Consider the following 16,951-nt stretch of genomic DNA (forward strand, 5'->3'; position numbering starts at 1 on the left):
TACCCATGGAATATCCGGTGGTGTAAGTCAAGACTTTGTGAAGTGTCCATGACGCTCCTGCGATGTAGAATCCCTCACTTAAACTTGTACTTATGCAGGTGCGGGTTCGCTGCGACAAACCTTTGTGTATCATGTGGGCAAGTTGAATCAATCGATCATTTTCTCCTCTCTTGCCGGCGGTTCGCGGTTCAGAGAAAGCAATATCTGGAGGTTCCTCTTTCGAGACTAGGACTGCCTCTGTCTCTTACAGTTCTTCTATCGTTCGGTGCGAGTGCCAAGGGATTCCCGTTAAGCAGTGTATGCGGCTACCGTCACAATTACATAAGTGCAACTAATCGATTATCTTGTTAGCTATATACAAAATTCTTTCGCATGTCCAAAAAAGGCTAGATTGATTCTATTCCGGATGACTCATACCTCTTGAATTCATTTTATTTTTCCAATTTTTTTATCTTGATTCAGTCTTCTGACGTTTCCTTCCCCGCGCAAATGCTTCATTGGCATTCTACTCTATACCTTGGCCAATCCCCCCCACGTGGGTATGTGCCATATTACTTGAGGAGAAGAAGAAGAAGAATGCTTTGTACAAGCTCGCGCTGTTCAGGCATATAGAAACAACACTGGCACATAACACAAGAACACTGGCATCAATAGCACGCTTTAGTAAATAAACACTAACGGTAGACATACGCTGATCCATCAGCAATGACAATAATCACAACCACAAAGCAATATCAATAGCGGGAACCAAAAACGCTTAGGTTGAGTTAACTTATGCACTTCAATTTTGATAAGAAAGATTCGACAGTCGGGCATTCCACAGCGTCACAAGGCAAAGCGTTCCACTGACGGACGGTTCTCGGAAAAAAGGAATTTTTTATCTCCAGATCAATTGATTCTGCACCTTCTGCACGCTATATAGCTCCTACTTCTGCGAAATAACTCACGCACGTTTCCTCATAGAGAAAAGCGCCTAAGGTACAATCTCTATATTTGAAATGATAAAGTTAAACAGTTTTGTGAACACAATCTTAGTATCTTCGCACAACCGCGATAAATAGCGATCAAAATCCCAAGGAAAGCTTATAATCGTTGTGAACAAGAAAAAATGCACTACGCTCGCGCCCGAGTGCTCTTTCATGTCACTGCATCTAGGAAACCCAAGTGGTCTCGATTAGTCCAGAGCCCTCTACTACGGCATCCCTCATGGGCTAGCTATGTGTCCATTAGGGACGTCGAACCCTGGAAGTATGTTAATTTTCTATGCTCGCGCAATGCTTCCTATCTGGCGAAACCCAGCGAGAGCATGCGTAAGCGCTGATTTTCCTTCACATCTCTAGTCTACCACCCTTACCTTGATCCCTTCATATACAGACCTCCCGCAGTGGCGCATTTGTTAGGGCGCTCGACTACTGAGCTGCATGCAGCTCAGTAGTCAGGTTCTAACCTGCGTACTCCAGTACGCAGGTTGGAACCTAACAGCGGCGGCCGCTTTTCGATGGAGGCGAAACGCAAAAGGCGCCCGTGTGCTGTGCGATATTAGAGGGCGTTAAAGATCCCCAGGTGGTCGAAAATATTTCGGAGCCCTCCACCGCGGCACCTCTTCCTCTGTTTCCTTTCTTCGTTCCCTTCCCCCACGGCGCGGTTCACGTGTCCACCGAGATACTTGAGACAGCTGCTGCGCCGTTTCAATTCCAAAAGACTATTTTAAGGCGATAGCGTGAAAGGCCCCGCTACGAAGAAAATCCGATGTCGGCGCTGTGAGCAACAAATAGGGCGGCTTAGGATGGATCAGGCGGCCGCCCCCGGAGAAGCAACCTGGGTGGGTAACCTAGGTCACGTGACTTTATGGAGTCATCACAACCTACCGACCGGATATTGAGCAAGCTAACCTCCTTGGCATGTAGGAGTTACATTAATGGTTGATCGCGAGAGGTTGTTCGCGAAGAGCAACTTGGGTCGCACAAGACCCACCAGTGGCAGCACCCTCCTTCGTAGGGCAGCGGCGCATTCCAGTGGAATGAAAGCTGGAGTTCCTAAGACGACAGAAACCGCACCGTTTTTTGCACGAAGCCAGCGCAAAAGCACTTTTTTCCTTGAACTGGTGCACATGTCGGCGGTGCCCCGAGCTACTGCTCCTTAGTGTTCCTGTATATGCTCCCGCAGGGAGCAGAGTTGCGCGTCTGTTTTCCCTCGCCGCTCCGAAAGCCATTCGTCGAGAAGCGGTCACGTGATTTTCGTGACGTCAGGTGTTCAACTTTCTGCGGGGAAGCGGACTTCACAGGTGCAGTAACGAGGGACCCCTGGTCGGCTCGACGCCTCAAGTGAGCTTGCGCTGTCGGCTTCATTTCACACATTTCCCGTGCATACCTATGGCGTCAGGTTTGGAGTTCTGCTGTGGCAGTGAGCCACGCCGTCGTCAGCTATGACTGCGTGCAGTGCGCCAAACTGCAGCAACCGCACTGGAAACGCCAAAGCGTTTTACGAACTGCCATTTGGAAGTTCGGCGGCTGAAGTGCGTCGGCGATTAACGTGCCTTTTGAGAATTGGCCGCGTTTACCGGGACGAAATATAACTTAACAAAGATGAAAAGATAATGCTTAATAAAAATGAGGTAAGCTGATAATATCAACGAGAAAGAGTACTTTCAAAATTCTTAAAAGATTCGTCTTTTCGCTGCATTTAGCAAAGGCGTACATTCTGTAAAATGTTTTAGGCAAGCAATTGAGTTTTATACTTTTTCGTTAGATCAGACTCGCCTGTTCAACGCATTGGTGTTGCTTTAGTCTATTTGCCTGTAACAAGCTGCAGAGTCATTTTAATGTGGTTTTAGGGAGATGCATTTTCATATTTTCCGTGCATAACTCGCACAGAACACGCGGCGGTGCTAGTTGTGAAAATATAATTCATCGCTACACACGTTTTTTTCTGAAGACGCCCACAGACGAAGACAGCATGGGATAGACGCTTTCCCATTCGGAACGGGACTGCTTGTGCATCTGAAATTACTTGTTCCAGAAAAAAAAAACTCGCAGGCTGTTGCTAGTATTTTTCATCAATTGGTCATGACTATACAATTTGCTGTTAATCTTTGGCGATTTTTTTTTCATGCTGTATGCACACCCACTGCAAATCCCAGATTAGTTTCTGGCGTTACGTTTGAAAAACTGCGATCGAGCGCAATTTGTACGCAAATAAAAAAAACTAGCCCAAGCGCTCTACACAGCGAGCCCATGAACGCAGCCCTTGTACGCACTAGCGGTGCCTTTCCCGCACAGAGTGGAACATGACGGCGGACCTTCGCGGAACTCTGCTTACTGCGGGAGCATATACAGGAACACTACTGCTCCTTCGAAGCTGTGGTGTCGCGCGTCTCCATGCCTCCGTGCTCGATCGCTTCGCCATTGCGGCGTGCGCCTGCTGCAGCTGCGTGGACGATACGCGCCACGAAGGGGACGCGCTGCGAATGCCGCCGCTTGTGTCCGGAGTCCTTTGAGCTCGAATTTTATCCGCGCGGCTGCCAGACCAGCGAAGGGTGGTAGTGCCAAGGTATTATTCCGCTAAAGGTTGTAACGTTAGTGCGGCAGGGGGAAGGAACGCTCGATGTTAAGGCTTTCCCAAAAATCCTAAGCTCTGAAGAATGGATCTGTGTGGCAGAGCTTGCCTGCGTGGCAAACATCCGAACTTTTATCGCGGCAATTTAATCGACAGCGACTAAGATATCTTTCTCTGTACCGAATCCACATGTCTGAAACGACAGTGCCTCAAACCTGACCCATTTCTGTACATAATGTAACGTATATTTGTGAAGGAGACGTTATTGAAGACCTAGGGCCAGGCAAGAAGAAGTGGTTGTTGTCGTCTTCGATATAGGGGTAATGGTGGTAGATAAGCGATAACGCAAGCTCTAAATCGTTGTCTTCTAGGTCAGCTGTGCGCCACCTCGCAATTCAAGGTGGCAATAATGATACGTCCTACTGTAGAACAAGTAGAAGCGCATGCAATAGTAGAGGTGAAGCTGGTTGCGTCTCGCTCGCGCGCTCGGACCATTTAGGCACCGCCGCAGTTTTCCGTCTGCTGTGGAGGTTCTTCGAGTTGCACGTTGCCTTTTGGGGGAGCAGTGCTGGGTACGCTTCCCGACCACCGCACTCTGTAGAGCATCACTACGGACCTCACACATATTAACCAGCGACCCGGCCGCCGTATCCACGAAGAGTCGCCTGAATTTGGCCTTCTTCCCCCGCCCACAAGAACAACGCAGCCCCGCCCCCCAAGCTCAACTGACATGGCCACTGACACGAGGCCCCCAGCGCCTATCCAGACTAGTTCGCTGACCCCAACTGCCATGGCCACTGACTCTGGGCCCCTGGCGCCGATCCTTTGCCACCCACCGCGAACGCCGCCATCTTTTCACGGCGACGTGTTCGATGACGCGGATGATTGCCTGGAGACCTTAGAGCGGGTCGCCCGCTTCAAAGTCTGAAGCGACGAGCGGAAGCTATGTATAATTTGCTCTGGAAGAGTCTGCCCAGACGTGGTTTGAAAACCTGAAAACCACGAGACTACCCTTCGCACTTGGGAGACGTTTTGCCGGAATCTCCTGGCTACATTCCCCAACGCCGACCGCCGGGAGAAGGCTGAAGCTGCTCTGCACTCCCGTCATGGCCCGTCTATTCAAGCGTGCTGACCCCAACATGACGGAGTAGAAGCTTCGCCAGCTCATGTGTGGGGTTAAACAGGAGCTGTTCGCGGGCCTCGTGCGCTGCCCACCTCGTACTGTGGCGGAATGTTTTACGGAGGCGACCACCGGGCCCGCCAGTATAATCGATACATCAACAGCATGGTGTCCGAATCCTTTTCGTCGCGCCTCGGTGGCAGTGCAGACACCTTGCGCGGCCTGATTTGCTCAGTTGTCCGGGAGGAACTCCTAAGGATCCGCGTGCCCCAGGTTGCGCCTGCGCCGCTGGCAGCGCTAACCGAAGTCGTCAGGGACGATGCGTTGCAGCTTGCGCAGGCACCTCTTGTCCCCTAAGCGCCGCCCTGGTTCGATGACAGACCTATGTACGCCTCCGTTGTACGTCGCACGGCTGGCTACGGTCCCACTACTCCGATGCCCGCCATGAGCAAAATGGGCACAAGTCACACAACCGCACCTGGCTACGGTATTACCCCAACATCTCCCGGGAATAGAATCGCCCCATATTATGCCACCGCACCTGCTACAGCTGAGCCACGCCCTCAGAAGTCGGATTTGTGGCGTACACCAGGCCGTAGGCCTCTCTGCTACCATTGTGGGGAGCCTGGTCATCTCTACCGAGCGTGTCCGTACCGCCAAGTGGGTCTTCGCGGTTTGCGTCCCGACGAACCTTGTCCTCAGAACGGCTAACGACCGCAGAAGATTGTGGAGCATCTTTGGGCACGCCAGAATCCTGTCTACTCTGGAAGGCGCGAGTCCCTTTAGCCTTCGCCTCGCTATCGCGCTTCCAGCCACAGCCGCCAGAGTAGCTCCGCTGGACGCCGCACGCCGAGCCCTCGTCGGGAAAACTAACACCAGTGACCTCTGGGGGCAAGACCGCTGACGTCGAGACGTGTCAAGATCCTGCATCGCGAAACTCTCGAGCCGACGATACATGGCCAGAGAGAAGCAGCGACAGTATCCAATGCGCTGCATCCGATTTGCGTGTGACAACTGATGGCACTAAGATTACCGCGCTGATCGATACCGGTTGAGATTATTCTGTTATGAGCCGCGCTTTTGCTGGAGAACTCGAAAAAGTTCTGACACCACGGACGGGGACCCGCATTCGCACCGCTGGTGGCCGCCTAATTTCGCATATGGGCAAGTGCACGGCTATAGTTGGCATTGATGGTTTCACGTACTTTTGTCAATTTGTCATGCTCCGTGAGTGTTCCAGAGAATTGATTCTGGTGGTCGACTTCCTGCAGGCGAACGGCGCTGTGATTGACTTTCAAGACGCATGTGTCATGTTGTCGACCAAACAGGCGGTGGCCCAATTTGACTCCCGAAATCCCTGCAGCAACGCTGTGCGCATTGTTGAGAATGACGTCACGGTGCCGCCGCGGTGCAGTGTCCTTGTGCTCGTGCGGAACGACATATTTCACGATTACAACGGCCGGGCGGAGGGCCACACTTCACTGCTGCTTCAGCGGGGACTTGCCGTTGCAAGAGGTCTCGTCCAGCTACGTGACGGCCGTACCCGCATCCCCCTGACCAACTTTGCCAACGAATATCAGCACCTCGTCAAAGGCACGGCTATTGCGTTCCTCCACGACGTTGCTGTGGTCCCAGGTTTGTGCACCGTGGGAGGACCTGCTCCAGATAATGCTGACCCACACCACGTTATTTAGACAGTAAAAAATAAATCCGGCCCTGCCATCGGTTCAGAAGGATCTTCTCTCGGACCCCTTGGCAGACTTTACGGGCTGTTTCGCTACGTGCTCGAAGGTTGGCTGAACTCCACTCCCCAAGCACCGTATCAACACAGATGAGAATACGCGACCCGACTGTCAGGGCCCATGCCGTGTTTCCCTGATGGAGCGAGAAGTCATTCTGAATCAGGTCGCCGAAATGCTTGCAGACGATGTCATCCAGCTGTCCACCAGCCCATGGGCATCGCCTGCGGTTCTTGTCAAAAAAAGGATAATACTCTGCGTTTCTGTGTTAACTACAGAAAACTTATTAACGTGACCAAAAATGACGTTTACCCGATGCCCAGGACAGATGACGCGCTCTACCGATTACGGGACGCCCGATATTTCTTCTCATTAGGTCTTAAAGCGGGTACTGGCAAATAGAAGTGGACGAGAAAGACGGGAGAAGACGACCCTCGTGGTGCCCGACGGCCTCTATGAGTTTAAGGTACTCCCACTTGGTCTGTGCTCAGCGCCGGCCACGTTCCAACGCATGATGGACACCGTTCTCTCCGGCTTGAAGTGGCAGTCCTGCCTGGTGTACCTGGATGATGTCGTCATATTTTCGGCCACCTTTGACCAACCCTTCGAGCGGTTGCGCATCGTGCTACAAGCGTTTAAATCCGCTCAACTCACCATCAAAGCCGAGAAATGCAATTTTGGCTTTGAGGAACTTCGCTTTCTTGGTCACGTTGTTAGCGCACAAGGTGTTCGCCCGTACCCTGACAACACCGCTGCCGTCTCAGGTTTTCCACGTGCAACTGACAAGAAGGCCGTACGCCGGTTTTTTAGCCTGTGCTCCTATTATAGGCGTTTTGTTCAAGATTTCTCGAGAATCGCAGAACCGTTAAACTCAATGACTCGCGACTACAAGCCATTCCTGTGGGGAAGCGACGAAGAGGCTGCATTTGTTGAGCTTCCCGTCTATAAAGTAGTACGATACTGGGCCATTTCGATGAACACGCTGCCACGGACATCCACACTGATGCCAGCAATGTAGGCTTCGTTGCGGTACTAATCCAGTGGCAAGACGGTGCAGAGCGGGTCATCAGTTATGCCAGGCGAACACTCACGCGCTCCGAGGCAAATCATTCTACGACGGAGAAAGAATGTCTTGCAGTGATATGGGCCATCAACAAGTTCTAACCGTACCTCTATGGGCGACCCTTCCGTGTGGTAAGCGACCACCACTCCTTATGCTGGCTGGCGAGCCTCAAAGGCCCCTCAGGACGCTTGGCTAGAGGGAGCTTACGCGTTCAAGAATACGAGTTAACAGTCGTCTACAAGTCGGGCCGTAAGCATCAGGATGCGGACTCTTTGTCGAGCGCGCCTACCCCAATCGGTCCCGAAGAACCCGCCGATGATTTTTTTTTCCTGGGCGCTGTTAGTACCACGCAAATGGCGCAACTTGAACGAACGGACTCGGAGTTCGCGCCGCTCATCGATTACCTCGAAGGCATCGACGATCGCATCCCGCATATTTTTCGTCCTGAGCTCCACACGTTTGCTTTACGATGTAGTGATCTAAAAGCGCAACTTTGCCAGCAAGAAAGAGGCGTTCCTGCTTATAGTACCATCACAGTTGCGGCCAGAGATTTTGAGTGCGTGTCATGATACACCCTCCGCCGGTCATCTAGGAGTTAGTCGTACTCTCGCGTGGATTAAACAAAAATATTATTGGCCCAGGTTACTCCCATCGGTCCCGGCCTACGTAAAAACATGCCGTGATTGCCAACGTCGGAAGTCTCTTTCGTTGAAACTGCAGCCGGATTTCTTCATCCTGTCGACCCACCGAAGACCCCTTTTCACCAAGTGGGCGTGGACCTCTTTGGTCCTTTTCCGAAGTATTCGTCTGGAAAGCATTGGATCGTCGTTGCGACAGACTACCTGACACGGTACGCTGAGACCATGTCCCTTGTCAAAGGCACTGCTGCTGAGTGGCGCAGTTCTCCGTCCACAACATTGTCTTGCGTCATGGAGCCCCCGCCGTTGTTGTTACTGACCGGGGGACGTACTGCTTTCATTGCCCGCTTAACCCAGTCCGTGATGACTCTGACACAAGCCGGCCGTCAACGTGCTGCGACCTATCGCCCACAGACAAACGGGTTGGTAGAGCGACTTAATCGCGCACCAGCTGGCATGCTTTCTATGTATGTTGACGTCGAGCATCGAACTTGGGACACCATCCTGCCGCACGTAACGTTTGCGTACAACACCGCCCTGCAGGAGACAAACCGCCCGACTCTTTCAGGTTGTCTGCTATGTTGCCCGTTGACCCCTACTGCGACTCTGACGCTGCCCTCGACGTATACACCTTCGTTCATCGTGCTGAATAAGCGCGGCAATTGGCACACCTGCGAATTAACCGTCAACAGAAGACTGACGCCGCTGGGTAAAACCTCGGGCGCCGTTTCGTCAGTTACGCGCCGGGCGACTTGGTTTGGGTTTGGACACCTGTTGGTCACCACGGAAAATTGGTTTCTGGATAAAGGAAATGGCGCAGTGTCTGTTTCACATATCGGCGGACACCTGAACCGCGCCGTAAGGGAAGGGTAAAGGAGGGAGTGAAAGAAGAAATGAAGAAAAAGGTGCCGTAGTGGAGGGCTCCGGAATATTTTGGACCACCTGGGGATCTTTAACGTGCACTGACATCGCAGAGCACACGGGCGCCTTTTGCGTTTCGCCTCCATCGAAACGCGGCCGCCGCGGTCGGGTGCGAACACGGGAACTCCGGATCAGTAGCCAAGCGCCCTAACCAGTGAACCACCGCTGCGGGTACCGCGGACTTTCTGACCGCGCATATTGTTCGGCCCTTACGAAGTAGTGCGCCGCATCAGTGATGTGACATATGCAGTTGCTCCCGCACAAGCGGCTTGCTCATCGCGCCGATCGCACCGCACTGAAGTCGTGCACATTGTTCGCATTAATCCTTACCACGACAGACTACCTGACTGAACAGCGGTTCACTGCAGTTGTGTTTTCGCTGACTTTTCCCTGACCACATCGTGTCGATGCTGCAAAAGAGGGGGGCAGTGATACGTGCCTCTGTAGAAGTAGAAGCGCCTGCATTCATAGAGGAATAAGATGGTTCTCTCTTGCTCGCGCGCTCGGACCACTTAGGGACCGCCGCAGTTCTACGTTTCTTCTCCCGAGGTTCTCCTTCGCGTTGCACGTTACAATATTCCCTAGAAAGCGGAAGACCGAAAGCATGACAGCCGCGCTTTAGCGAAAAGGGGGCCTAAACGACATGAAAATTACAGGTCAATTATAAAGAGCGCGGAGTTTACTGCAAAAAAATGTGCACTCTGTAGCACATGTTAGTGCACGTAATTACAGGGGCTATGAAGGCCAAAAAGGCGAAAGCATTTGTTACTTGTGTATTTTCCTTGTCATCCTTAGGAAATAATATCCAGCGAAAAAGAAACCAAAAACTGCGTGCGGAAATGATATAAAAAATGTCCGCCGAATTTTAAGAAAATAAAAACTCAAAAGTCTAACCCCTGGCCATAAATCTATCTTGAACCGTTCAATCGCGTTCGAGTTGGGTCTAGTATGGGCCAGTGCTGAAGAGGCAGCCCGTAGAGGAACCGCCTGTTCCAACGTGTTTGTCTTTGGTCCGGGCGGCTTCCATGGATGCCTGAAGCAGTCTTTGGCATAGCCAGCTCCTCTATAGTATGAACCCGCGGCAGCAAAAGACAGATAGGAATGGGCACAGGCGCATTGAAAACTAAAGTATTTGGGCAGAGTTGTGCTTTCAAAGCGAAACTAGGCCCGATGACGGCGGTAGTAGAAAACGCAGTCAGCGGTCGTCGCGATCACAATACCCACCGCACTCAACCACGCTCAGTTGAAGAAGACAATACTTTCGAGATAAATAGCCTAAAACACCGACAACCGCCTCAAATATTGTAATAACGCCATACTTTATCGTGACTGGTGCTGGGCGCTCTAATCACATCTCGTGCAGCAGAGAGATGGTCAACGTACTGCTCCTTCTCGTAGTAGCAAACAAGATGCTGGAAAAAATAAAAATGCTTAGCTCATGAAAACCCCCTAACATACAATTGCACTTCTGCAGTTCTGGGGTATTGAATATTTACAGCATCTGTGGGAATCTCATATTAAATTTGGGCTCGAAAGCCTCAAAATGCATCAGAATAAGAAGAGTAAATCTCACTTGGCTCCACTCAGTCTATAGTTGTTGAAGAGCAGACAGTATAGAAAGTAAAGCTAGACTTGATTAACTTTCGCCGGTATGTGATAGGTCGTGCTGCGACGCGTTTTGCCGGAAGCTCCTGAGTCCCACTTACTTTTGAATTAGCCTGCAGGCCGATAAACGCATTGTACCGCGCCATTTTAAAGCGACAGCTTTACTGGCCGCGAACTTGCGATTTCGCCATCGCGGTGCTCCGAGGAGGCACATGACGTCACAACGCGCGGATCGCCGCGGAGCCGACCCGGTCTGGCCGGGCCGGCGGCGGCTGGCGCACTCGGCGCGATATAGAGGCATGCTCCAAGTCTCCGCCAGTGCGGTGAGAGTGCGCTGAAGGCGCCGAACACGTCGGCGGTCAAGCGCAGTTGGAAAATATGTCTCGTTTTGGCCGACATGACGTCGTCGTGCAGCGCGCGCGCGCGCGTTACACCGGAGTATAAACACGCCTTAACAGAGCCTGCGCCTAACCGCTAACCAACGTATTCGGTGGCGGCACCCATGGGAGCCACTGAACCCCCCCCCCTCCCCCCGCACACTCACTGAATAAAAAAAAAAGCTGTGGCGAGGCACGGAATAGAACCACGGCCTTTGGAGTTCGAGGCGGAGACGCTACCACTCCTCACGCCACGACGGCTGAAGATTTAACCATCAATATAGGCGCATCTAGTGAATGCACTCTTCCGATGCAGAAGTCGCAGAGCTTTCACTACGTATATCCTGGCCTAACAGAGCTAGGGCATCAGCATTTTTTTTATTTGCGGCTATACGCTGCAGTTCATCACCCTTTACAGGGGCTTTACGTTGCTGGATAAGTGGGGATTTTCAGGACTGAAGAAAGCCTTTCTCCAGCCGTACTTATTCCTCTCAGAGTTTCTTTTCACTCCGCGTTGCTCCATAGAGCTCAGCCTGAAGCCGGGGCCCATGGGCGCTGACTTTAAAACCATAACTACGGACTGCTTAAGCATTCGCCTCCATTGCATTCTTCCTGTTTACGCAACACAGCAGCTCGCGGTGTACGTCCTGTCTTGGTGCGCTGTGAAATTGAAATCTAAAATGGGTTTTTGAGGAAACGAAATGACGCAGTAATTGGCTCGCATATCGATAGACACCCGAACAGCGCCGTAAGGTAAGAGAGGAAGGTGGGAGTGAAAGAAGAAAGAGAGAAAGAGGTGCCGCATTGGAAGGCTCCGGATAATAATTTCGATCACCTAGGGATCTTTGACGTGCACTGACATCGCACAGCACACGGGCGCCTGTTGCGTTTCGCCTCCGCGCCCGCCGCGATGCGCTGTGTTCCCTATAGCAGTCTACACCAGTTAGACTTTGTCATGAACCCGGTCTACACATTTAGGCATACTTCAGCGCTTTGTCCAACAGCGTCTGTTAGGAGGCCCACCTGTATGGAGACGGTCAGGTTGGAGCCGCGCAGCCTGCATTCGTAGTGGCCGGCGTCGTCCTCCTGCGGCCGCTGCACAGTCAGGGTGGTCCCAGCGACGGACACGCGGTCTCCCGCTGTCAAAGAGACGCCGTCTTTGCTCCAGTCGAAGGTGCTCTCAGAGTCGTCTGGCTGCGAGCACGACAGCATCAGCTCCGGGTCGTATGGCCTGCGTGATAGCGATGCGCTGTGAGCAGTGTGCGCAGAGAGAAACAGGAGAAGGTCTCGAAGAAAGAGAAAAAACAAGGCCCCATCCACGGCGACATTCATATTCAGCCAAGCTGCGCGCTTGTCTTAACGTCAAGTCATCTAGCTGTCCCAGCCGAAATATCCACGACCTCGACCATCAGGCAAGCGGGAAAAGCTCTCCCAAAAAGTCGGGGAAGGAAAGATTCACCGGCCGCTCTGGAGACACGCAAGTGAATAGGCACGCTCCCTACTTATTTGCACAGTTTTCTTGTTTTCACAAGCAGTTAAAAAAATCAAGTGACGAATTATTACCCAGATATTTAATTGGCCCAAAACGAACCACTTTCTATCCTTCTCATAAGAACGAACGAACATTCCTGCCAGCGCGATTGGTGCCTACTGTTGGCACTTTTTCCTGTGGTCATACCATCTTGATCGCTATCGGCAACTATCGATTGTGCGTGCAAAGGAAATAGTTAACGCCTGTACCTGCGATTGAGGCGTAGAAGAAATTGCGATTTACTGCCCACGTCTCGCGCTGGCGAACTACACTGCAGGATGTGTTATGGTGTGTCGACATATCCTGAAATGGGTTCTCAGTAGTCGAGGCTAAACTGAGGCCTCCTCCGGGTTTATCTCCATGCCATGTTTACCAGCGTCGACGTTGGACAAAGCAGGCCCCTTTAGCGCTCCTGCATTCTTCGCGCGTTCGCTCTTTTTTCCTATGCGATCGCCTCTCACGCATGCCTTCAAGACTGCTACATGACAGGTGCCTATAGGGACGTACAGGTGAAAATATTAGTTTTCGGCGAAGAACGTCAGTTCCCTCGCTGTCTAGAAGCGCATCCAGGCAATGAGGGGTGCATTGTGCAGGTAGCGCTGGCAATTACAAAGCACACCCTTCAGTTCATGGCTGCATGCTTGGGCTGCCGAGTAACTAGGCGTTGTTGAAATTTTCGTGTTCCGAATACTTTTTTGGGCACCTGTACCTTCTCTAGCTGAAGATAATTAAGACAGAGGCCCCTAACACACCAACAAGCGTGGTGGTGGGCAATATTTTTTTTTTTAATTTTTCATGTGGATCGACAAAATCTCTCTAAAGTATTTCATGAGGTCTTTCGAACGGTACACGCCACTTCACGTAACAAGACGGACGCGGACTGTGTTATACATGGTGGCTTTTTGCCTACACGACTGGGGGCCCTCGATCCGTAGAATACATCTTTATTTGGAAACAACGCGCAAGTAGCGCATAAAAACGCAGCTCTGTGACTCCAAGGCGGCTGCAAAGCGGAGACACCGAAGATGCGTGTTCAAAGCCGTCTAATCTCAAATTCGCCGTCCAAAAAGTGATAACTGCTACTACCAGCTCGTAAAAAGTTAGTGCAGGATGAGCCTTTCATATCGAATTTTGTCTCTGTACAACATGATCTACCAGAGAACGAAGTCTATAAACAATTCATTATTTATTGCCAATATATATTTGAAGCCGTAAGCGCCGCAGACAGTGAACCACGGAGGTAAGCAATTCGTATTTCACAGAAGGCAGACAGCGCAAAATACCGCAGAAGACAACATGGGTTGTCAGTTGTGGCTAGGAGGAGGATGAGGACGAAGACAGCGCGAGGACTGCGGGAAAATGCTTCATTGGCATTCTACTCTATACCTTGGCCAATCCCCCCCACGTGGGTATGTGCCATATTACTTGAGGAGAAGAAGAAGAAGAAGGCCCGGGTGCGAACAGAAGCCATACAGGGAGATAAATCAGTGCCGCCTCTGGCATCAGTTGTAGATTTCTTCTGCATTTTTCTTCTGCCGAACCGATCTGCCATCAAATACAGCCAGCGATACGCCGATTCATTCCACCTCGGTTTTTAATTTCAGGGTCTCCGTTTCTTACAACTGCGTCAACACTTAGCGAAGGGCTAGGTGTTGTGATGCAGCACTAGTTACTTCGTGGGTAGTTCGCTGTCCTCGGTAGTTTTTTATCCTTTCGACGTAGACTGCATTCTGCTCGGTGAGTCCCTCTAATATTTCTTTTTCTGTTTGATAAACAACGTGGTCCTCATAATTTGCAACATCAACTGTGTTCTATGACCTGTGGCGGGTAAAACAATACAGAATGCTCACAACCCGCACGATCCTTGGGTGCCTTGAATGGAGCAGTTTATCTTTTGAAGCACAAGATAGCCAGCAGCCATTATAGTTCACTTGTAACCTTCTCATATAAATCCCTCTTCACTTCAGGCGCGGGCCGTGCTCATGCAACAAGTCCACTACAATTAATTATCCTTGCTTCGTTTTTGCAAATGTATTTCTGTTTTTTCGGTTGTAGATGCGGCGTAATTCTGGAGCGACAGACTTTAGAAATGTTCCCCTTCCTTTTGCACTGACAGCACGTAACCGCTATAAACATGAAAATGTTAAGAGAGTGCTTGCTACATTATTGAGGTGAAGCCTACTTAGGTTTCTGTACAACTGCACGAACAAATCACGGCAATACAGGAAAAAGGTGTATGCACACCTGACAGAGGCCTGTCCTCCCAAAACAATAACAAGGCACACTGTCCTTGTAAACCAGTACAACGGCTCGAAGCCAAACAGGGAGGGGACTACTACTTTGATGGCTCTTTTCTGCTATGTGTAAAGTTTGTTATTATTGGTAACTGTGATATTGCACCACACCAAGAAGCAGTAATGCAGATCTGACAGAAAGAAGACGAACAGCTACTTTTTAACTGCCACTGATAAAGTGGTTCCAAGTCTAAGAATGATTCTCATCCCATCCCATGAAGGTTCCCCATCGAATGGGAAGCCTTTGTGTTTTATGGAACTTTCCTGAATAAGGCGTAGATCTTAATAAGATAACATATTTAGATTTGTCACATCTAAAACAAGCTCATTGGAGTGAACCGTCCAGACAGCTTTTTAACCAGGAGTTCGTTGCATGCTGAAGCGCTAGGTCTATTCTCGTATAAAGGACTATTCACACGACGGATCATCCGTCCGTGGCCTGCGCATCACGTGTTCTCGGGTCACTACAAACTGGTCTGCGGTCGGCAAGCGGACACGACGTAACAAAAAAGCAAACGCAACGCTGGGAAACAGGACGGAGAAGGATACGAGCTTTTGTTGGCGTGCTGTGGACTACTTCAGCCCTGCCGACCCCGTCTCTGCAACTTCCCCCTTCACCCCTCCGCACCCTTAGCACGAGGAATGAAGTGACTATAGTCGCTGTAGGGTTCGGCGCGCTGTCGCATCTTTTTGTACATGTGTTGCGAATATTCCGCGAGAGGGCAGTGACCTAGGCTGCGTGTCCGGTTTTGTTTTATTTGGTTTTGCTTTGGTGCACGCCGTTAGAAGGGGACTCATGCCTTTTTTGTTAGTCTCCCCATTCGTCCTTGCGGTTTCCTTCACCGCTCCGGACGGCGGGGCTATCTGCCGGCCTCGACCTTGGGCCTCTGTCCCCTTTGCGAAGGATTGCGAGACCACCTAGGGAGTAACTCGGGGGTAAGGGAAAACGCTGACATCAGTTCTGAGGTTTCCTATTCGTCAGAACTGATGAGCCGCAGTTAGCAGTTTATTTTTACGTGTGGAAAGGGGCGCGGGCATCTTCGGGGTGTACCCGCGAAGGGAGCCGCGCCCGTGTGCTTTTGTCCCTAGCGACTCCTAGCTGGGAGGCGCTCGGTCTGGCCGAGTGCGGAGTGACCGTGGAGAGCTGGTGCGAGGCGCGCCAGTTTCACTGTTGGGACGCGGTGTCCCTCGCCTCTGTGCAGGCGGTCGGCTAGGCCGGCCGCGAATAGTTGTGGCCGTATACTGACTTTAGTTTGTACCCATCTGTAAATAGCCTGTATAAAAGTTCGTTTCTCTATAAATCGCTTCGCCTGCAAGTCGTATCATCGAGGAGCCTTCAAGCGGTGCATCCAGTTTCTGGAAATCACCGGACCAACACCACCGGCAAACCTTTACTGTCGCGTACAACTCTAGAATGAATCGGCAAATGTCGCCCCTCAAAGAAGCCCCTCTAGCCAATGGCGTCTACTGATTCTCCCCATTGACCGAATCTCTCCCTCTCCTCATTGATCGGTCCCCTTGGGCCGGCGAGCGTGGAATCACAAAAGGTGGCGGATTAAAGGTAAAAACTACGGCCATAGACCTTCAATGCATTGAAGCACTGTATGCTAGGGCTTAATGGGATTAACAGCGATTTCATGGAAATCGGTCAAAGTGAGAGTGGCATTTACGGCAGCTGAAACGTTGGAAAGAGTGGGCTTGTTGCCAGACCTACCCATGCCGGTCCCGCATCGCATAGTAGCAACGTGTGAACACGTGATGCGCGGGCTGCGGACGGGCCGCAGACCGACGGTCCGCCGCGTGAATCGGCCTTTAAGAACACATTGGTGTCATCTGCCTAAATAACTGCTCTAGCTATGAGGAATATTGACAGTGTCATCTGTGTATATGAGGAAGAAAATTGGGCCTAAAATGAGCCCCGCGGCACACCTGTGGTAATGAATCCAACATCATATTTAAGGTCATTTACCCTATTGCATTGTTGCCGATGTGTAAGATAATTTTAGAGCACCCTCAAGGCTATTCCCAGCATTCCATAGTACTCCAGCTTTTTTAGTAATATGTTATACCTAGCCGAATCAAACGTTTTGCATATATTTAAGAAAATG

General features: G+C 51.1%; 1 protein-coding gene across 1 annotated transcript in view; it reads right to left on the reverse strand.

The window, feature by feature from the left end:
- Positions 1-16,951, reverse strand: part of LOC144123027 (protein sax-3-like) — a 66,612-nt gene that overhangs the window by 16,254 nt on the left and 33,407 nt on the right. Inside the window, exon 5 of the mRNA XM_077655953.1 lies at positions 12,042-12,249. Coding sequence (XP_077512079.1) covers positions 12,042-12,249 — 208 coding nt within the window. The remainder of the gene's footprint in view (positions 1-12,041; positions 12,250-16,951) is intronic.

This window comes from Amblyomma americanum, chromosome 3 (genome assembly GCF_052857255.1).
Source record: "Amblyomma americanum isolate KBUSLIRL-KWMA chromosome 3, ASM5285725v1, whole genome shotgun sequence".
In the NCBI taxonomy this organism is placed as follows: Eukaryota; Metazoa; Arthropoda; class Arachnida; order Ixodida; family Ixodidae; genus Amblyomma; species Amblyomma americanum.